The following is a 23894-nucleotide window of genomic DNA, read 5'->3' as shown; positions in this document are numbered from 1 at the left end:
TAAAAACTACATTAATAGTTTTCAAGTAGATCAAAGTTATAACTTAGTTGTTAATTAGCTTTTGTAATTTAAGCATCTATTGCTCTAACCAGAAACTTATTTTAATGCATATGAGCATAAAAGTTAAAAGAAATGTTCAAAAGTGTTAGCAAATTTTTATGTATCTAACATATACTGTAAAACAAAACCGCCACTTAAAACTACAAAATATAATGTAGTTTTAAAACCAGCAGTTGAAAAAATTTTTGTTTTCAATTGTATAGTTGTTCAAATGTGTAAAAACACTATATAATTGTTATAATCCACGCAAATAATATATAAAACTGTTAATATTTAAATATAAAACGGTAAATTTCAGATTATTCTTGGCAGAATAGCCTTGAAGGAACTTAAATAATAACTTCTCTTAACTTCAACTTTGTAAGGTATTTAAAAAACCGGTATAAAAGTTTTCATTAGAAATATTACAAAATTGTAAAAGAATACTTTTATTAATGTGCAACTGGTTAAGATTTCGTTACATGAAATGCATAAAACAAAATGCAATTCGATAACTTTTGGCCTGAGGTTATTTGAATAAACAGTTCGATAAAAGTATTTGAAATTTCATGAATTCTTGTTGCGTGAAAAAGTTGAAAGAATTTTTAAACTTTTTTACTTGATAAAAGCTTTGCTATGAACAAATCAATAACAGTTTTGTTTTGAAATATTTTCTAAGGAAAACTATGATTATTAAGGTGTTAATAAAGGTTTGTTAAGAAATACCTTAGCAATTAAAACATAAGGGAAACAACACAAAGATATTAGAAACTTCACAACAATATTTTTTTAAATACAATACTTTTTAAAGCCTACTTAATATACTTTCCTACATAACTCAAGAAAGTTTTCAATAACAAGAGCAGCAATGAAACGATTGTTATTCCGCAGGAAAAAGTAGAGCAAAGTTGAAATGCTTCAATTTCGTTCCAAATAGAAAATTCCGTCATTTTTTACAAAGCAAGGAAAAGCCACAACACTTTCACTTAAACTGCACAAGTCAACACACGCAAGATGTTTTTCACGAGTCACTATACACTTTTAACAAACCAAACTACTGTGTTCAATGGTAGAAAGTTAGATTGAAACTTAAACAGTTGAACAGGCTTAGATATTCAAAACTCTTTAAAATGTTCAGCGCGCAGATTTTCTTTCAATTAGCAACAAAAACAACTTCTCCTAACGAGCAGCAGCTAATCAAAACTTTTCGATATTTCTCACCGCCGCGCGCTTTGTTGGAGTGGAAAATAACTTGAAGTTTTCTTCTCTCTCGAGGCCAAAGTTCACGACAAGCGGCCCGAGACAACAACTTGTTGTGCTCACCAACAGCTCTCCTTCAACCGAAGCGTAAACATTTTGTTGTCGAATATACCAGCCGACCGACATCAAAGCGGAAAGGCCGCCAGATAAAAGTTGCTTTGATGTAACACGTTTGAACAGGCTATCTTTTAGTGAGGCTTCTTCTCTCAGATAAGTAATTACTTTAAATCTCGGCATCCGGTCGAACTGAGTTGTGAAAACAAAAAGCGTTTGGCCCCCAGTAGAATATTTGATTTAACTTTCGTCTTATTGTTTACGGCCATGGACGAGATAGAAAGAAATGCTTTAAACTTCAAAGCAAACAAATAATGTATTATAAAAACTACTTATGGCATCAGTTTGAAAAAAATAGGTTTTGATCTGAATTATCTTTAAATTTCAATGAGATAAGTACGTAGAATTCAATATTTTATGAAGCTTTTGTTGGAATATTTTTAAAAAATTTTTAAGTTTTTATACTGCCCTTTTACTATCTATTATCAATCAAAATGAAATTTGTCTAGAAAAAGATGTAAATTATTTTTTTAAACAACATTAAAAAAATAAAGAACTTATACTAATGATTAAAACTTAAAATGTTTGGTTTTAATAAAAAAATACCTTGAGTTAAACTAAGATTTTGGGCCGATACAAATAATTAACTTATTATAAAAGTTTATTAATATTAAAATTGTTTTTTAAGAACAACTTACAATGAATAATTGTGAATGGAGTCGTTTTCCGCCTAGCTGTGACATCATAATTGACTGTGTGTAGAGTCGAGACGTTTTGACCTATCAACTTTACAAAAGCACGGCAGATCGTAATCGAAGCGGTAAAACAATTTCCTGCTGTGAACTGTCTTGTATGCAAAATAAAATTTACAAAATGTGCTGCGTTGTATTTATTAAAACAATGTACATAAGTTAAACAAACCTGTCGAAAGTCTAGTCAGGTATTTATTTTTTTAAACTTTAAAAAAATAAGATAATTTTATTTCTGAACTGAAAATTAAAAGTAGTCAATGTTGTAAAACATGAAATTAATCCCAAGTATAATTAAATCAAGGTCGAAACATTTTGATGATTTTTTTTTTAATGATAGTTTTGAAATTTTAACTAAAGAGTATTAGTTTAGCTATCTCTTTTATTCTTGCTTGCATTTCTTAGTCTTCATATTTTAATCGTTTCTAAATGTTTCAAAAAAAAAAGTTTAGTGTTTATAGTAAAATATAGATGTAGTTACGAACTATACTTAAAGTTTAAATATTTAAACCAATAATGCGTAAAAGCAATTAAAAAGAAAGCTTATCAATAAAAACTTTAGTATAACTGATAGCAAAAGAATTTTCTATTGCTTTTGCCTATATTTTTTAAATTCAAATGTTTTATTTCAATTTGATTACTTTAGGTTCATACTTTTATCAAACAGTAAAAGTATTCACAATAAAAAAATCTAAACCTGTTTGTAAATTTTCAACAAAATATATATTTATATCTCTAGAAAATATTAGATAATAAAAATTATTATAAAAACCATTCAAAAAATGCCTCAATTCAATAAAAAACATTTTTAAACGATCTTTCGTTAAATTAAAAAATTATAAATTTTGTTTAAAAGAATGTAAATAATAGGAAAATACATTATATATATCATATCTAACATTTTAAGGAGTACGGTACAAAAAATATGTAATTTAAATAATTACAAAACACCGATATAAATTGCTCAATTTACTTATCATCTTAAACTAGTCTTAATTGCATAAAGAATATTGGAAAAATAAACTGAAATAATAACAAAATATGTAAATAAAAACAATTTATAGGCAATACCGATTTAAAATAAAAATTACTACTAAACCAATACTTAACAAATATTTAAACCTTCATATGTTTATATAAGGTTTTAAATTGAACATAAATTTCATAAATAAGATTAACTTCTATTGAATTCTATAAATTTACGTTATTATGTAATATTAATAGAAACATTTACATTGAAAACCAACTTAAATATTACAATGATATTACTCCCAGTAGTATGCCGTAGTTAATGGAATTTAACTTATATTTTAGATTTTATATTTTAAAGCTTTTATCAAAATAACTATGTGTAGTAAATTTAGCTATTAAAGTTAAAGATGAATAAATAAGACATTTTTATCCTAAAATAAAAACAAGCAATACTCTTTATCATTACAGTACAAACCTTTAAATTCAGCACTTAAATAACTTTAAAATTTAATTTAAAAAAATTCCCGACTTTATTTTCAAATAATTTTAAGTACGCCTATCGAAGATCTGTTTATTTGTTCAATTTTAAAAGTATATATTACATTTAAAATTTCAAGAAATCAACCAAATTTTTAGTACTCGTGTAAACTTTTAAGATAATTTATTTTAAATTGTCTAAAAAAATAAACTAGCTCTTTAAATTAAGACTAAACCAAGTAAAACATTTTTGGGCAAATAAAAGTAATTAAGAAACAACAAGCTAAACGAGATTACCTAATTCGAAAGTCCGCCTCTTTCACCCCAAGGGTCGAACGGCCTCCACTCTGCTTCTCTCAATAAACTTGTTGCCACGTCGCATGAATGCCACTCTTCTGATGCAACATCTCGCTAGTGACTTCGGCCAGTTTTGAGATTTTTAAGCGCAAGTTACGATCCAAAAAAAAAACTCGAGTTCGAGCTACTTTCACAATATATCGTAACACTTTAAAGTGCTTGATGTTTGTGCTAAAATTCATGTTTGTTGTTTTAAAAAGTATTTTGTGCTTAAATAGGTTTTCGTCCATGTTATGTTTCAGAAATATACACCATTTTTGCCTAGTTTTTTGTTTTGTATGAATGTATTATAAGAATTAAACCAATATTTTTTGATAACTTTTGCGTAAATATTTTTTTTTAAATGTTTTAGTTTTGATATAACTTATTATTGTAGCTGTTTAAAAAGTTAAGTAATAAAATTCAAATAAAAAATTTTAACTTTAAAATTTAAATAACTATAAAGTTAAGAATAATCACTTAAATTAAGCAAATGGTATTAAAACTTTTAGATTATTTTACTTTTTAAAGGGCATATCAGTAAAATTGTTGAAATATTTTTTAACTTTTTTCATTCCTTTTGTTTATTCCTGTGATATTTTTCAACAATTAAGCACAACCTTCAAAATGTTTGTACAGTAACTTCTTTTCTTTTTTTTTTTTGCAAAAGTTTTGCTTATTTTTTTTATGTTCTAAATTATAGAAGACTTTAAAATACTTTAACTTATTTAACTTATGTTATTTAGTAAACCAAATCAACTTAAATTATTTTTATCAAAAACATAAATAAACTAGATTATTCAAAAGACATTCTTATAACTATTACTGGACTATTTACTATTTTTTGTTAGTAGTATTACTTGAAACTTAAGTAGTTTAAAACTACTTTAATATTTTAAAAGCTACTAGCTAAATAGACCTAAATTATAGATTACAAGAAAATACATTTTAAAATGTTTTCTAAAGCTATCTAATAATCCCAACTTAACTAAAATTTGATTTAGTAAAGCAAAAATATACTTTTAGTTAAAATTAAACTTTTATTATTTACTTTTGTATTTTGCCTACTTTATACAAACTCACGTACAAATATTGACAAGAACTATTTTATTAGAAATGTGAATAAAGAAAGTCATTTAAAAACACAATTGAAACAATATTTACAAGAAAAAAAGTTCATTATTGAAAACACCGTAGAGAATAAATAACATGATGAACTTTCATTAAAAAAAATATTTAACGTCTTAGAAATTTAAATAACTCTTTTAACAATATTAAAAACTCATTTTAAAGTCTATGAAGATTTTTTTCTCTATTTAAAAATGATAGAAAAATTATAACATACACAGCAAATTTCAATCGACTCACCCAAAATATATACAACTCAAATTAAAATTTACAGACTAGAACTTCAGTCGGTTTGAAACTATTGAATAAAAAACAACTTTAAATAATTTCAAAAAATATAGATTACGTACTTAAAAGTTCCAAATTCATGATAAAAAAAGTTTAAAAATTGATTCAATAAACACTGATAGCTGCAAAACGCATACAAAAAATGTATATGTGTGAGAAAGAGGTAAACTTTATGAATATAATTTTGTATTTTACTGTACATAAATTAAATTAGCAGATTTTTAATTATTTTGTGTAACTTATCATGTATTTTTGTGACTAAAATGTGTATTTTGATGAATTTAAAAATAAGGTAAAGTTGTATAAAAAAAAGGGATTGTATGCGATAAACTTAACATTTTTTTGGGTTTTACAACTTTTATTATTTTTTTTGTGAAAAGTCATAAAGACTTTCATTTTTTTAATGACAAACTATTTTTTTAAACCGTTTGTTTGGAATAAATTAGTCAAACGTAAAACTATTTGGCCTGATATTTCTTAAACGTTGAAAACTATATGTGTAAGAGTGATAAAAATAGGAAATAAATAAAAAAGTTTAAAAGTTAAATTCTAAACACAAGTCATGTAAAAACTTTGCTTCAAATTAAACACAACACGAGCAGCTTTTAGAATACCCTAGATAAAAATACCTAGCTACTAACTTAATTAGCAATTGTCACTACTCAAACTTTGTATCTATACGTCTAGAAGCTTTGTGCATTTTAAAGCTGAAATTACTGTTTATAGCAATATTCTCATTAAAATTGTAACTTCAAGCTGTCCACGAACCCCATACTAAAGCAGTCTACGACAAGCGAAGGGATGAAAAGCGGTGTTTAAGAAATACAATCAGATGAAACAAGTAATCGAGCAACAGATACCAAACGCTTGCCTTCCGTGAAATGTAATTTTCAAACAGCGTATAAGTTGAAACGCAGCCTTGAAAATTGAGCACGCATTTACCCGGCTGAAAAACTCTTACTTATAGCTGCCTGATGTAAAAGTTTGAAAAAGAACGTAGCTAGCAACGGTAATTAAAATAAAATATTTTTTAATAATCATCGAACGCTTTTAGTTGTTTGAAAAATTATTTACGAGCAACTTCAACTGCTTGCGAATTGGGTACAAAGAACTAAAATTTATTTAATATTTCGAAAATTCTAAGATATTTCAGACACGTTATTACTTAGACACATATTTAAATTTAGAGTTGGCAACTCAATGATTTCTGTCCTAATTACTTGTAAGGACGGTGTGTATGGCTTACACATAATTTCGGCCAATTTTTAAATGCTGAAACCTTGGCCAAAGTTTTAATCTATGGCTTGCACAATTATCTGTAACTGATAAGTGTAACAAAACTTAAAACTTACTATACAGGCCAACAAGCTATATAAAACTTTTAACTGCATTCAAAACACACACTTAATCACTCTCACTAAGCTAAAGCATCCTAATTTACCTAAGAGCAGTGCAGGCTTTTGGTAGAGTGAAGCTATTATGAAAAATAAGGCCTCTGATAAGTAGAAGGCTGCTTCGAATGATACGCATGACAGCACCACTTTTACGGATATTTTTGGATATAAAGTTCTTCTATATAGTTTAACATTATGTAATTTTAAAATCTTATGATTATGTTTTTGATTATAATTATAATAGTTCTTTTAGATGTTTTGACGTACTGTGAAAATTAAAAAAAACTGCAGTAAAAGTAGTTTAAAAGTTACTTTTGTGTATACCAGCTTTAAACTTTTAATACAAGGACACTTGGTAAAGAGCACTTCAGTGAGTTTGAAAAGTTACAGCAAAATAAAAATAAACTCAAGGTGGAAGATTTAAAAACTTGTTTAAGTATCAGTGGAAAAAATTATTAAAAAGTGGTGTAGTAAGAAGAAAAAAATCAGTTCATAACTAGACGCAAAGAAAGATTCAGTTTTTAACTTTCGTAGTGGACAACAAACAATTCAGATATCCAGAACCAAAATTTTTTTTTGTTAAAAAAAGTGTAAACATGGAAATAAGGAGCATGGAAATATTTGGTCGAAATAATTATCAAAAATAGATCTAAATATTTAAAATTTAAAAACATCAACTTGAAATAAGTATCATAAATCTCCTAATATTACAATTTTTGGGATGCTTAACAATAATTGGAAAATACAACTATCATAACGAATGTCAGTAATATGGAATTAAATATAAAATAAAAATTGTGGTCGTTTTCGCAATAGATAAACACCAAAAAAAACAACTTTAGTGTAAATCTTACTGAAAAAAAACATACGTAAATACCAAACTACAGTTTCCAAAAATAAACGGACATCTTTTAGATAGGTATTCATAGAAACTCGAGATGCAGCAAAAACTTGTCAATTTTGTTTCACATTCCATCTTCATGTATCTTCTACCCATTGAAGACGAATTTCTGGAATTAAATTATATTTGTTTATTTTTATGTTTTTTTATGCTACAGAAGTGTATAAAATCAAACCTAGTAAAATACATAACCAAACTTTTTTTAAATAAAAACACAGCTTAAAAATACTCACAATTGCAAACTAATTTAAATTCTAAAAGCTTTACAGATCTACCAACTAAATTTAAAAAACCTCTAACCAGGTCCTGCTGATTCTTTTCTGGTCGTTATTAGAGCTCTTCTTCCGCAGACGCGTCATCACCTTCTTCCTCAGTCGAAGGGGCCCTTATTTCGAGGGCGTTCGGTCCCTTCCTGCACCTTCTTGGGTATCTGGGAGCAAAAGTGGTGCCGTAGTACACGTCGGACGCGCTTCCTCGGACCGGAGTCGGTTTGCCGCCGTAGATCAACGCTCCGTCCAGTGAAATATACTGCGAGTGGTGCGGGAGCTGTGGTGGCTCAACCGGGTAGTGCATCGGCTGCTGCGGTTGATGAACCTGCTGTTGGTGTGGCATCATTTGCATGGGCATCATGGGATTCATCGACTCGTGAAGATAAGTCATTGGATGAATATGCGGATAGTTCGGCAGCTCCTGTTTAATTAGTTGTGATCAATGCAACGATAAATCAATAAGTATTTTTACTTTTTTATAAAATTTTAATAAATTCAGTCTTAGAAAAAACTGGCTTAACATTGCTACTGACACTTTAACAAACCTGTACGTAGTTTTGTGCTTGTGGGTGCACAAAGTACTGAGCCTGATGTTGGTAGCCGGGCTGGACCATCGGCGGTGGTTGCTGGTAAGTCTGCTGCATGATCGGCGGTGGCTGCGCTTGCACCAACGGTTGCTGTCCCGGTCCGTAAGGCAACGCGTATTGAGCAGGTGGCGGCGGTGGTGGTGGGTAGTAGCCGGGGCTGGGTGGATGCGCGTACATTTGTCCGCTTGGAGGTCCGTAGTAGTTCGGTGGCGGGGTGTTAGTGTAGCATACTCCGGGATGTTGTGGAACTTGCGGCTGGTTGACGTAAACTTGTGGAGGAGGGACTGCTGCGTTTACTGGACAGGCGGCAGGAGGTGGCACGTGTGGCGACGGGACAATCACAACTTGACTACTGCAGTGCGATGATTTCGGAAAAGCTTCGATGGGATCATCAGGCTGCTTAACCTCAAGCTGTTGAGATATGATTGCCGGGTCTATTGTCTCAATGCTGGGGATTTCCCTTTGGCTCATCGGTGACTCGGACTGTGCTTCTGAATCAACCGCGTTGTAAAGCATCTGTTGTGGCACTTCAACAACTGCTTTGTTTGCTTGATCGAGTTCGTTTGAGCTCACCAGCGGTGGAAATTGCTCGTTGCTAAGCTCGAAGCCTTCACTTTCCACAGCTGGCTGTTGAAAGCGGCTGTTTCTGTAGCCTCGCTGGTAACCCGAACTCCTGGCAGCTCTTCCCACCTTCTGCATGCTGTTAGTAATATGTTCGTACAAAAAGTTGCTCCCGGGAACCTTACGTCTGCCATGGAAGGAATACTGCGAAGTGGTCGGCCGCGACTGCAGCGCTCTCTTCTGCCGCTTCTGTTCGTGCATGAGTTTTGAGTAAAGCGCCGAGGGATTGATCTTCGGGTCTTGTGAGTTGGAGTGGAAAGGCGAGTTGCTTTTCGAGTTGAGCAGCACCGATTTGAAGCTGTCTCTGGAGCAGGGCGAGTTCGAGGCCTGGCTGTAGCGCTTTTGAATCTCTTCTTGAGTCTGCAATAAAATATTTCAATTAAGTGAAGTTAATTTATAAAAGCAGCAAAACCACACCACACCCGCAAACAATAACATTGTCAATCTGTTTACGTTTTAAAACGTGCATACTAACCAGGACTTAAATACATACTGTGTTAGTACTGCACATTAACTGCATAGCAGAAAGCTGTAAATTTTATTATTTTTTTAAGAAATGTCATATTAACAATAAAATAAGACACGTAGTATATTAAAAATACAAAAGCATTGTTTATTTGTCTAGGAATTATAAACTGTAATAAAACTTTTAAATAAACACAACAATAAAAAATGCATTCTAGAAACTGACTGAGTTTGAACCAATTCTTTGTGTTAAAAAATATCATATTTTATTTTTTATTTTTTCAATGAAACAAAATTACGTTATTTTATAATCTCAATAGGCTATAACCTAAATGTATTTTCAAAGTTTTAAGCCAAAACTAATTCAGTTTCAAATGACGAAAGTCTCTCACATTACCAGAACAAAATGTAATTTTTTTTTAGCTCTGTAGCGCTAACTGTAGCCCTCAGAGCCAACATTGTTTCAGACCTAAGATTATACAGTCTAGATTTTTACCTCTTTTTCTATCATAAAGCAGTATTGAAACTTTCTTTCTTTTTTGTAAACAAAATCGATAACATTTTTCTTTTATTTGAAATAATTTTTTAAACTTTTAAACGCTTAACTACATTTAAATTATAATGCACAGTTTAAGTATTAAAATTTCACTAATAATTAAATTGTATAAAAGCAAAACTAAAATTTTACAACAAAATAAATTTTCTTTTATCTTACTTTTTTAATTTTCCAATAAGATTAATGAGAAATTGCAAAAAAAATTCTTAACATGAAAAAAATTAAACAAAATTTACCTAATGATACTATATTTCTTCTACAGCTATTCTACTGTACAGAACTTTCATGGAAGTTTACAAAAATAAAATTTTAATAAGAACAAAGAGATTTATATAGTCAATAAAGCGCGTTGTAAATATCAATTCTCCTAAACACTTCACCGAATGTAACTCTAATTCTACCTTTTTTTCTTTGTTTACATTAGATAGTTCAACTTTCATTCGATTAACTTTGCATAAATTTCTAGTTACACAAAAATATCAAGCATACAATAATACTTAGTTCGTATAATAATTATTTGAATACAACTTAATTTTACAGCATTTTTTATGCGAAATAACTTACTTTACTAATCAAATAAAAGATTCTATAAAAACTAAAAGTTGTTATCATAAAAGCCAAATAACTTTTGCTGGTTATTCAATTTTAATAAACCAAGGTTAAAAGGATAGCTCGAAAAAATTAGAAGGTAATAATTAAATAGTTTTGCATTATAATTTAACAAAAATTTTATTATATTCAAAACTTATTTTTCAAAGTGCAATCATTACAAAAACTATTTTCAATTTCATTGCTTACCTTTTTTGATACATTTTTTAAATTAAACAACTAACAAACTTCCTAAAAAATTACTTTTAATAGAAAACCTAAACTAATCAACAACATTATATAGCAGTTTAAAATAACACTACAACCAATAAGAGGAATTACTATATACAACTATTGATAAACTAAATTGTTAGTTTTATTTCTTACATATAATTGATTTTTAAAATCTAATATGTAGTTTGGTATGGATACTTTTTTTTTAATTTAAAAAAAATTCTACTAATACTTAATGATAACTAAAAAATAATATTTTGAAGAACGTGTACTGAATTAAATGACTGAATTGTTGTTTTTGCTTTTAACGATTATTTTTGAAATTCGAAATTGAAAATTAAGTTATTAAAGAATATAATTTTAGATTAATGTAAATATAAAATATAAGATATTTTTTAGTTAAAACTTATTTTTAATAACTAATTGTGTTTACTTAAATTAAAGGAGATATTTATTAATTCGCCTTTCTTGTCGTATTTTTAACTTTCATTCGTATTTAACATTATTAATTTTAACTTTTTAACATAAAGTAAAAGTTCAAAACAAGAAAAAATTCTATAAAAAAATAGTAATTGGAAAACTTTTTTAAAGTTTTAAAATAAAAATTATTTGCGAGTATAGCCAGCTAGAACTAAAAATTTTACTTGAAATGCCTCTTGCGGCCAACAAACAAGCTTCAAACTCACCGTTACGATATGATTCTGGGTACTTCTGTCGATCGTGTGTGTTGCAGGCAACTTCAGAAGCCCATTTCTACCTAAATTTAAAAGACTTATTAAAGTCTTATACAAACAAAATATTCTAACTAAAACATGTGATATGTTCAGGGTTGCCAAAGGTTTTTTAAAAACTTTTTCAAGGTTTCTAAAACAACAAGTTTTTGGTTACATGACAATTCAGATTCGGACAACTCAAATTCCGACAATTCAAATTCTTAAAAAATATTAAAAAGACTATATCTCGATAAAAGTTATAAATTAAAAAAAATTAAAAACACATATGTAGATCTTATTAGTATCTACAAGCCACTTTTTTTTTTTTGCTAAATCTTAAATATTTTTCAAGATTTTTTTAAATTACTAAAAATAACTATGTTTTTTACTTTATTTAAGCCATATCTAAAAAAGTATTTAATGTTTTGCAAAATGAAAAAAATTGGTTTGTAGATAATAATAACATCTACATATGTATTTTTTATATTTGACAAGTATACATTACTTTTTTAGTTGTGGCCCTTCTAATTTTTTCTTAAGAATTTGAATTGTCCGAATTTGAATAGTCGTGCACCCCAAGTTTTTCGGTCCATTTTTAGTATAAAATTAATTTTAAGGTTAAAAAATGTATTTAATAGTAAAAAAGATACGTTAATGCTACTTTTTAATAAAAAAAACTTTTAATATTATTTTTTTATATAATCGATTTTTCATATCTAAAGGAAATTTCATTAGTTTACATGTAAAAATTCTTTAAAAGTCCATTCTTTTTTTGTAATTTTTGTTCAAAATTCCACTTTTTTTTTAAATTGTCGAATTCACGGTTTTTCCAGTATTCCAGGTTTTTTGGCAACCCTGTATGTTGAAAACAGCAAATAAAACTTCAAAAAATATACATGAGCAAAAACCAACTTATGGGCTTCCTGCTGCCGCTTGTCCCAGATTCCTCCTCAGTCACAACATTCTCTACAAGATGCTTGTAATCGCAAGGTTGCCTCAAAAACTTCTGGTTCACGACGATCGTCAGCGCAGCTAGCAAGCTTCGTTCGGTCGTGTTCGGCTTGTTGTTGACGATCGGAAAGGGCAGTGAAAAATTGCTGCACATGCCGCTCACTGTTGAAGTTGTTAGTATGACTGACATGTTGCGCAGCTTGTTAAATATTTTATAAAATGTTGAGCAGCTCAAAAAAATCTGGAACAGCTAAACTTTTTTTAAACTTGTAACAAGATTTTAATCATGTAAAAAATAAAAGTTCTCGTTAAACAACAATAAAAAAAAGAACTTAAAACTAACCAAATCTTTCGAAAGCTGAAACGGAAGTCTGGTCCGCTTTGTAAACTGCATCAAAAAACTGCAAAAAAAAGAAGTTAATAGTTTAAGCACTTAAATATATATTAAACTCAAAATAATTTATGTAAAGGACACTTTGGTTCTCTTTTTTGTAGAAGCTTAGAGGCATAGGGGTTCCCTATTTTCGACAACTTATTTTTATTTTGTGTGCTACTAAAACTTTTTACAGCTATACATAATTTTAGGTAGTTTTTGATATTTAAGTAACATAATTTAGAAATTTCAAAAATTTAACAGCATACTAACCAAGCGATTTTTTTTTCTATTAAAATAATATAACAATATACTATCTTTATAATATACATAAATAAGTTGAAAATTTTTATATGCCTATTGTATTTCTTGAATTAAAATTAAAAGAAAAATTTATGAAACAATAGGTCAATAGTTAAAATAACCTAAGAGGAAAACGAGTTTGTTATATTTTTAAAGTTTCTGAACCACAAGTGTTTAAAATCTTAAATTTACTTTTTATAAACCAAAAGTAATTTTTGTGAAAAAATTTAAGTTTCATAGTAAGTTTTTGGTACAATTTTTACATGTAAATTTTAAAGTTATCTTATAAAAAAAAAATTAAATTTCTTTAAAATTCTACTCATACTAAATTTAAAGCAATGGGTTGAAGTTTTATGAAAAAAAATGAAAAATATAAAAATTATATAAAGAAGTTTTGTTCATAAAATGTTGAACAATAATAAATAAATAAAAGAATTATGATTTTTTTATAGATATAATATTTTATTCATTCTAGTAATTTAAGAGTTGATACTTTTTGAATCAAAAATACTTGAGTTATTAGAAACTAACTAAATTTGTTGATAAAGTTAAAAAAAGTTATTCCGTTCGCGCTTTATACTTTGAATTTTTACGGTTTTCAAAAACTTTTATAAAACTTGAACTGTGATTTTTAACACATTAGTTGTTTTAAGAAAGTACTTGGATTTGTTTTAATTATAAGACTTGAGTAAGCCTTTTAAAAACAAGCTTCATTCGAGCAATTAATTTCGTGTTCACCATCAACTCACTTATATAGTTGCAAACCGATAGTGTCAGAGAATTTAAAGTTTGGTTTTATTCTCCACATGAGGCATTTGAAATATAAGTTAACTTGGTTGATTTTGTCAATTTTGTATTAGACAGTTTATTTATATAACTATTTTTATTTTTTTATATATATTTCTTAACTACTTCAGTTTTAAGTCTAACTTTTGTTTAATTTTTTACATTTTTAATCAATATATACTACTTTATATTAATAAATAAATACTTTTCTTTAAGCAATATTTTAAATTATTAATAATTTTAATTGAATATTTTAATTGCTTAAATTTCATATTTGCTTTAAATTTTGAAGTTTCAAAAGATACTTTAAAGCGGCGTGTAAGTAGATTATTTTTTACTTAGCATATTGCTTTAACGCACGATTTTGAACGGTTTAATTTTGTTTAGTGTGTTTAAAACATTGGCTGTGACTTAAATCGATTCGTGTCAGTTAACTAAAACATACAGAATAATTTAAATAATAAAATATATTTAGTAATGTTAGCAGCACAGCATAAACTTTTACTCATACTTAAGCTTCAGTATTATCCAAAAAGTATACATTTACCTTCAACTTTTCGAAAAACATTAGGTACCTTCAATAAAAATAGAGTATAATTGCGTAAAAGAGGTCTAGCAAATTAGAAAATGTATATTATAAACAAGTTAGCAGCTCTTTTTGTCGTTTCATTTAGTTTGATTTTTCCTTAAGGAAACTTTTAAACATTCACAATTAGTCCTTTATATTTCAAAACAACTTTGAATTTTGTTAAGCTGTAAAAAGCACATGGTACCGAAATAAAAATCTACAAGTAAAAAGCAGTCTGTAAAGGAAAGTGGACATTTCTATGGTCTGAATATGTTTGCATTCAAAAAAGTTAAACAAAACTTACTTTTTCAGCTGGAATGTTGCCGTATCGGAAAACTTTGCTTAAACCAACTAAAAACCGAACAATCACATCTAAAATTTTTTCACAGTGCTCGCGGTCCAAATTCTAAAAGAAAATTACTAAAAACATATCAAATGAATAAAAAACTCATAAAAAGTTTAATACAAACAAAAATTTACAATATTTAATAACCATATATAAAACAGTTTTCTTAACTTACTTGTACTGGTGTTTTCAACTCTTCTTTTTTCGTTTGGTGTACTGCATTCTTCTCAACTGAAAAGAATTTAGTATTTGAAAACCTCTTAAGATTATCTATAACTACATGCTTCAATTTTATTAAAACAATAGTAATATAATGAAGTTAATTAACCTATGAAGTACTAAACTTACAAATCATAAAAAGATTGCGTATCATAAGGTCCGTTAGGTTAATTTTCAAAGCTATTGACAACATACTTAAATTGTTACAGCTGTAAACAGATAAATGATGGTTTCTGTATATTCAAATATAACATTTACATAAACTTACTCTTTTTAGCAAAACTTTTTTTGCATTCCTGATTAGTACTGACTTTAAGAGTTGGTCTGGATTCAGGTGATTTTTTTGCAGTAGTTTCAGCTGCAAAGTAAAATACTATATTCAACATGAGCACAATTTTCAACTTGTGCTAAGATGTTTATTTATACGTTTTATTCAGCATAACCATACAGTTCATCTAGAATTTGTAAAAAACTAACACGGTTGTACATACTTTATTTTGAAAAACAAAAAGTTAAATCAAAAAATCTTGTTAAATTTTTTTTTATTATATGTTTTGGTTTTAAGATAACAAATAAAGAGATCTCAACTACTGGAGGAGAAATAATGAATCTATTCTTTCAAGAATTTATTTTACAAACTAAGTTTCTTGATTAAAAAAAAAATGTAAAACTTTGGACTTAATAGAGCCGGTTACTATGTCTTGCGAAAAACTTGAACAGCTGGCTAATTTATACCAAAGAATTAAGTACTTTTTAAGCTTTTATACCTTAATTCAAAACGGTCTCTAGTTGATTTACACTTGAAAATAATAATGTTTCATCAAAATTCATAGTAAAATGCACTAACCTTTAGACACGTCTTTCTTCTCAGTTACCACTTTTACTTTTTTGGCAGGTTCTTTTTTATGTTCCACATCTTTCACTACAGCCTTTGTTACTTTAGGTTTGTTTAAAGACCCCTTATCCAGCACACCTTAATTTATGTTTTGAGTCTTTTTTAATGAACTACAATTTGTTATTTTAGTATAAACGTGTAGAAGCTTAAAATTAGTTATTTTTAACTAAAGTGTTCCTTAAAAAATAACAAAATAATAACTTATATTATTAAAAAAAAACATTTAAAAACTCTTGATTTACAAATTATCTTTTTTATGTTTGTTAAAACATTTATAAAACAGTTTTATTATACTTAAAAAGAAAAAGAAAAGTCATATGAATTTGTTGTTTTTAGTTGAATATGGTTTATTTATATGATCAACCGTGCGTGAAAATTTTCTTTACTCAGAGTCTTTGTATGATTTAAATTAATAATGTAGCTAAACAAAAATTTAGTAACTTAATAACATGATGACTTTAGCTTAAAACTTTTTACCATATAACTTACCATTTTCTTTTCCAATTAAAGCTTCTAACTCTTCCCCTTTGACTGCGTAGTTCTTACAAGAACTGGTCGCAGACGAGGCAGAACTGTTTTCAGTGGGAAACCCGCTGTCAGCATTTTCTACTACAACCGGCTTCAACTCTGTGTTCACAAGGTTCAATAAAGTTAAAAGGAAAGGAGATCAATTATTTATAAAACTTACTTTTCATTTGCTTGTCTGAATCTTCAACGTAACGTTCGATTAAACTGCTTGGGATTTTAGGCTTAGCTGTATCTGTTTATAGAGTTTAAGTATTATTTTTTTAGCTAAAAGTTAATTGACTAAGGGATAAAGTTAAAATCATAAGTACCTTTCAGTGATTCTTTTGTGGGCTCTTTAACAGTATTGTTACCAATGTTCGCAGTTGGTTTACCAGGCATACCATAATCAGCTGTTATTTAGTTAAAATTATTTTATTTCTCAATAAAAAAGTTTCATTAAAGCTGAAAACTGAAAAAAAAACTACCTTGTTTAACGTTCAAATCAACTTTTACAATTTTCCTTTTACTTTGTTTTGCAAATAAGGCAGATTGTCTTTCCTTGGTTTCTTTAACCTGCTTTTTGCCCTTCTTTTTTTTCTTTTTAGGTAAAGTTTCTGCTTTCTCAACATTTTCCTCTTCAACTGGCAGTTTCTGCGTCTAAAAAGTTTAAGTAAATATAAGTAAAATATTTGCACGTTAGAAAATCTTATATTGATTTATAACAACCTAATGAAGACAATAACTTATTTTTAAAAATCTTAACCTTAGAAAACATTTACTTTTATATTAAAAAAATCATAATGTTGAATTGAAACTTACTTTGGTCACAGTTACTTTATTTTTCATTGAAGGTTTGAAGCATTTCGGGTTTCGAATTTTATTAGTTGCAGACTTTTTCCGTTCTGAGAGAATTTGAAATGCTGTTCCTGTTTAATACTAATACTTAGTTCTTAGTAAAAACTTTAAAAGTATTTTATAGTATAAAAATACGTGTATATAATCCCAATTTCTGTTGAAGTTTATTTATAAAGTCTTAAATAAATGTTAAATTTACCATCCACAAAAGATTGCAGCGCTTTGTCAACATCAAAATCAGTAGTCAATGCGATGATGGATTTTAGATCTGAATCTTTTGGCAGGCGTTTGTTGGGATGGTGTTCTTTCAAAAGGCGCTTCAATTGCTTCAACTGTTGATTAAGTTATTTTCTTAATGATAAACTTAATAAAAAGCTTTTTATACTTTGTAACGCTATATTTTGTTTCAACCTGCAAATAAAAAACTTATTCAATTTTAATTTTTTTAAACATTGGATCAATTGATAAATATCAAGTCAGTTTTTTGAATAAGATTAATCAAAATTATTTATCAAAAAGTTAACATGTTTAGTCTCAACATACTCTTTTAAATTCAATTTACAAGGTTTTAATTGTAACGACTATAATAAAGTAATAAAAAAACTAAACATTCAAGTAATAGAAAATAATAGTTTTAGTTTGATTGTTAACTCTGTAAAAAATAAATTCAAAAATTTATCTAAAATAAACTAAAAAACTATTATACTGTTGTTTTAAAGTTTGAAAAGTGTAATAGATAAATTAATCAGCGACAGAAGTAATTAGCTGCTAACTTTTGCAGGAAAGTTTAGACTTTTTTTTAGCATGTTTATTATCAAGAACTAAAAAGATATATTCTTATGATTAAGAAGTCTTATTTTGCGACACAATTATACAAGAAATATTTAGTAGATTTTAATAAGTAGTTAAAAGTAGTTTAATTAACCTTGATAGTCTTTTTATAATTTGTTTTTTTTTAAAGCATATTTTTGCTTAGTTAATTTAAAAAAATCTTCAGGACAATTCAATTTTAAAAATGTATGACGTTTTGCTGAAAAAAAATATTTTAAGATTAATACTTTAGTTTATTATTAGGAAATATAGTTTTGAATGATTTCAGTTACAACATCACTTTAATTATAATTAATTTTTCTACTACTATTCTTCAATTCCACTTATTACAAATTTTCAATGGAAACAATTTGAAGATAAAACTTTGAATTTTTAAATAGTTTTTTTCAATAAAAAACGAAATCCTGCTAGCTGCAGTAGTACTGCTAAAATTTGATATTCCTATTTATTTTAAGTTTCTTTATTTTTAAGGTTTGTTTAATTAATGAAAAGTACTATTTGTTAAATGTTTAATTTCGAATTTTGGTTAAATTTGGCTAGGGATTAAATGTCAGTACTGTACTACTGTATGATTACTGTTACTCATTTGCATAAACATAATTGGTTGAAAAATTCTGCTGCAGTACTACTGCAGCCCACTATCACTTATAAAATATTTAGTAAAACTATTTTTCTTTTTGGAATTGAGTAAGGTTAAAACTGCAGTTAGTAAAATAAAACAATTTAAAGTTTTTAACAAAAACTATGAGAGTATAAAGGTGAATTTAATAAACTTATATTTGAATATCTTAACTTTATGTGAAAAGCTAGAAAGAAAAAACTTAACTTAAAATACCTGTCAGAATAACTTTTTAACAACAGGATAATCAAAACTATAAGATAAGTGCATTCTGCATATAATCTAAAACAATGAGCTTTAAACGAGTTAAATAGTTAACCAACTAAAGAAGAATAATACTTATACTTTAAATGTTTAAATAGTTCTATTAATTAGAAATGTACTGTACATGTTATGTTTAATTGTACAAAACTAACACAACAACAAAAATGTAAACAAAACTTTTTAATATAAATGACATTTTAATTTGCATATAAAAAACTAGAAACTATACTAAACCAAAATAAACTGTACAATATAACGACCAAAAATTTATACTGCTTGTTGAATGTGTAATTAAGAGTTTTCTTTTTTTTTGTCATAATAGATAAATGTGTCAATTTAAAAAGTATTTGGCTGACTCCTAGTTGTTTTCCAATAGTAGAAAAAGTTTTTTGTAACTTTATCATATAAACCTTTAATCCGAGGACTTTGACATATTTTAATCGAATTTGGAAAATTTTGGGTTGTTTTTTATTGGTTGTTGCTACTAAATTTTACCTACAAAAGATACTATACTTTTTGTCAAAAAAAGCTCTTTGTTTGTTCCAGTGTGAGGGTACAGAAAAGTTCTTAGACAAACCAAACTGAAACCTGGCTTACTTCCTAAGAAATTTTCTCAAAATATTACTAACGAAAAGTATTGTTCCTAGACTGGACATTTCTGAGCGCCAAACAACTTCTAAAGATGTTAGGCTTCTCGCTGTAATAAGTAGTGTGAATAGGAAGTTACAGGAAAAATAATCAACTCAAAAAATTAAAACATACAGGTTTTGAAAACCTTTAGCTTTAGGAGAAAAATAAGCTTTTATTTCAGTAAGCTTCTTGTAAAGTCATTTGATTATGCTTTTGGTTGAAGCTTACACATTTTGTACTTGACAATTTTTTAGTACTATCAAACATTTTATCAATTCATCGATAATCTAGAAAATGTTTGTAATGTTTAAACAAAGTAAAAAAATTGTATGAACTTTTACAACAAAACTTATCTCATACATATCAGCATAATTGCCATAATTCAAGTGTCTATAATTCTAGTTGTAAATAATATAGTTTCTTAACCTTAGATTGTTAATCGTTTCGTTTAGTCTTGTAAGTATGAGTTTTAAAGAGCTGGATCTAAAGGAGCTTCATTTATAACGGCTATCTAATCTAAGTAAAAAGAAAATGAAAGAATTAACTAAAAATAATTCATTATGGCAAGTAGACATTTAAGTACTGTTTAAAAAATTAAGCTGAGTCTGAGAATACTTAAAAACTCAAGTTTAAGGCAACTTAAAATGTTTATATGTTCATATTCACAGAAATATTACACATGTCTTATTAAAATCTTGAAACTTGTTGAGTAGTAATTGAGTAACTTTAATATTTTAATTTACTCATTGTCTGTTACCTAGATTGCGCTTTTTTTAATTCAGAATAATATCCAAGTTACACTAGGCACTCAGATAACACATTTGTAAGGGTTGAGAAGATATTAAAAAGTTATTTTTTAAGATGCCTTAAATGATCTACACTAAAAGTTCAAGACTAAAATATTATAAGCTGTATATAACAAAATATTTCTTTTTTTAATATCTATTATCAGTTTTGTTTTAACAAAATCGAAAGAATAATAAATAGGCCAACATTTACAAGAATTAGGAGTGTGTCTTAAATTTCAAATATGAACAATGTTCTGTTGTGACAAAAGCAGAAAACTCGTTTCAATTAGATATGTTACACGCAGTTTACATAAAAACTTTGAAGTCTAGCTTATGTAATTAGAAAAAGTATTTTAGGGGTTTATATTAAGACTTTTTTAAGTAACTAATATGTGTCTAATGCGAAATTAAAAACTATTGTGTTTAATTTAAGTTTCACTGATATCTTAACCAAATTCAAATAATTAGTTTTTAAAATTTAAACTTTTTAAAATTAGTTTTTTTAATATTTAGAAAAGTTATCAATAAATTTAATTTCAGTATAAAATTATAAATTATTTAATATAATAAAACTCAACGTTCAAATTATATTCAGCATACACCTAATTCGATCAACTATCAGGGTGTTTTTTTAATTTAACTTATAAGCAGTTGTAATTGTATTTTAGTTTTACTCAGATTGTGAGTGAAGAAACTTTGACAAATTCACTTAAAGGATGTTTCAATACTTGTTTTTGGATTATTTTAACTATTGTACTAATAAAATTACACTTTTTAGTATAGAAAAACTAAGTTTTAACTCTTAATAACCTAAAAATAAGATAATATTATCAAGCTTAGCTTTGCAGAGAATCATACCTTTTAAATTAAAAAAAATATTTTCGAAAAAAAGCAGGACTACATTTAATACGCATGAAAAATAATTGATATAACAGTATTAAAGGTTTGTTCACCATAAGTAGGGATTTAACAATTCAAAAACAATATAAAAAATAAAGTTTATACTAACACTTATTTGAAGCTTTGAAGTAGGTTTATTAGACTGTTTAGAAAGCAGTTTTTTAATAGATTCATTCACAACCTTCCATGTTAATCCAAAGGTAAGAGTTCCCCCGACGAGAAAAGCACAACTTAAAACTCCTATTACAACAGCAATGGTAGAATTTACTCCCAAGGTACCTGCCCCTGTATTTTTTGTTAAAAATTAGGTATTTTTACCTAAAAATAAGCAGGCACTACTGTCAATAAGAACTGAGTTATCGTTTTAATTTTTTGCTTCAACTAACACTATTGTTTTTTTATTTTGATGGTTGTTTTAATCAAAGTATTTTTTTTTTGATGAATAAAATATCAAAATAAATGAAAACAAAGAAGTTTGAATACTACTTGACATAACGCTGGCAAAAAAACAAAATAATCAGATTTATTAATTATAAGTTAAAATCAAATAAAATATTTTAAATAATTGATAATTCATTGAGTAAGCTAATATGAACTATGCGTTTTATTCAAGTGAATAGCATACTTTTTTTGTCTTTTTAATTTAAAAACATTAAAATATTAAAGCATTTTATTCTAAAAATAATGTAAAAAAAAATTAATAACTTTTACATATGATAAAAAAGTTAAAAAACTTAGTAAAGAAAGATTTCAACCTGAGAGAATTTTAATTAATATGTTATCCAGGGTGACTGATGATGTAATTCTCAAGATTTAAATAAAAGGTCTTATTATGCTGAAAAATTATTTTAGCTCAGTTTTTTAGTAGTTTATAATAGACAAAAATAATAAATTGTAACATTTAAACAGAAATTCAGCAAATACTGTACAAACCAGTTTATTTTGTAGGAATTACCAAAAATATTTTTGAAGTTCTTCTTACTGACTACTACAAAAAATATTCTTTTTATTTTTTTTCTTATCAAATCAGTTTTATTTGCTAAGAATTTTTTTGAATTAACTATATTTCTAATGTTTTAAAATTTTAAACATGTATGTTTTAATCCTTCCTAACATTGCTTTTAATTACTTTTCTTACTTTTGATGCCACCTAACGGGAAAAACTTTTTAGCTTAATTTAAACTCGATAATTATTTCATACATATATAATAGATTTAAGAAAACAATAATTTAAAATGTTTATAGTAAAATACAAAATTATTTTATTTGAAAATGTAATTGTTTATTTTTTTACCTTACCAGAGTTATACATTTATGACTAAAAGCATTAAACTGCAATGTTTTTTAGGTGTTTAAACTTTAAATATTTAAAAAAAGAATAACCGATAATCTAATTTTGATAATGGTTTTACAAGAAGTCTATGAATTTATTAGAATTGTCCATAACAATATTTAGATAACTTTAAAAAGTATTATAAGTTCCTATATGTTCTTAAGCTTATAAGTACTGCTTTATTGTAACTTTACAAAGAGACATAAAACTAATTATGTTTGTATTTTATAAAAACTAACTGTTTAATTAATATCAGTTAGGTAATACATAAATTTTAATTAAGTAGTAAAGTACAACACTTTTCTATGAAGTTAAGTTATATCTTTCAAAACTTACATCTTCTATTATATACATTTTATTAATTAAGTTTACGTTTTTCAGTAAGATAACTATGATGTTTTTAAAATTTGGTTCACTTTTAAAATTTAGAAACTCTTAATATTTATACATAAAGATTTATACATACATAAGGATTTATAAAATAGTTTTTTTAACTTATCTAACAGCAAAAACTTGATAAATTATATTTTAGTATTAAGAAGACTTTTTTTTTAAACAATTTGTAAAACCAAAGAAGATTATCAATAGTATTTACTCTATTTTATTTCTTACTAAATCTCAAGTAGAATCAATATTCTACACTTATAAGTATTGAAGTGCCTCAATCTTAAATTACTAAATGATGCTTATTTTTTTCTTTAACTAACTTTATAACACTCTTAGAATCTTAAAATGCTTATTTTAATAATTACAAAAAAAAAACTACATCTTACTCAAACAGACTATTTAGTATATCTATTAGCAAAAACTTGATAGTCACTTTTTTATGGTATAGGAGACTCTCTTTTAAAAACAGTTTTAGGAATTGAACAAGATTGTTTATGTGTTTGTATTACTAAAAAAAGTAGTAATAAAGTTCTTCAATTTTTAAAAGTTCAGGCATTTCAAATTTAAATCATTATAAAATTAATCATTATTACTTTAAAAAAGGTTTGTTTTGATGAATATGCTCTTTTAAAACCCTTAGATTTACACTTAGGTTAGTAAAGGTAATAAAAGAATGTCTTACATGAGCTAAATTTTACCTATTATGGA

General features: G+C 26.8%; 1 protein-coding gene across 2 annotated transcripts; it reads right to left on the bottom strand.

Annotated features, from left to right (window-relative positions):
* Nucleotides 1–5502: 5502 nt before the first annotated feature.
* LOC145849734 (uncharacterized) lies at nt 5503–22302 on the bottom strand. 2 transcript variants are annotated; one of them, XM_082954776.1, is made up of 18 exons: nt 22222–22302; nt 21576–21751; nt 17634–17766; nt 17399–17505; nt 17065–17236; nt 16909–16989; nt 16761–16832; nt 16562–16699; nt 16025–16150; nt 15446–15535; nt 15134–15189; nt 14917–15018; nt 12926–12983; nt 12544–12744; nt 11605–11675; nt 8413–9435; nt 7892–8288; nt 5503–7707 (listed from the first exon to the last, which is right to left on the bottom strand). In XM_082954776.1, exons 4-17 carry the CDS (start codon nt 17423–17425, stop codon nt 7929–7931), a joined length of 2577 nt encoding a protein of 858 aa, XP_082810902.1. In that variant the 5' UTR covers nt 17426–17505; nt 17634–17766; nt 21576–21751; nt 22222–22302; the 3' UTR covers nt 5503–7707; nt 7892–7928. The 2 variants fall into 2 exon arrangements, with proteins under 2 accessions (XP_082810902.1, XP_082810901.1); XM_082954775.1 differs by having other exon boundaries at nt 7899–8288.
* Nucleotides 22303–23894: the final 1592 nt, after the last annotated feature.

The sequence above is a fragment of the Thalia democratica genome, chromosome 2, assembly GCF_965202585.1.
Source record: "Thalia democratica chromosome 2, ktThaDemo2.hap1.1, whole genome shotgun sequence".
Lineage (NCBI taxonomy): Eukaryota > Metazoa > Chordata > Thaliacea > Salpida > Salpidae > Thalia > Thalia democratica.
The sequence above is the reverse complement of the archived record's forward strand: the minus strand, read 5'-3'. Positions and strand labels throughout refer to the sequence as shown.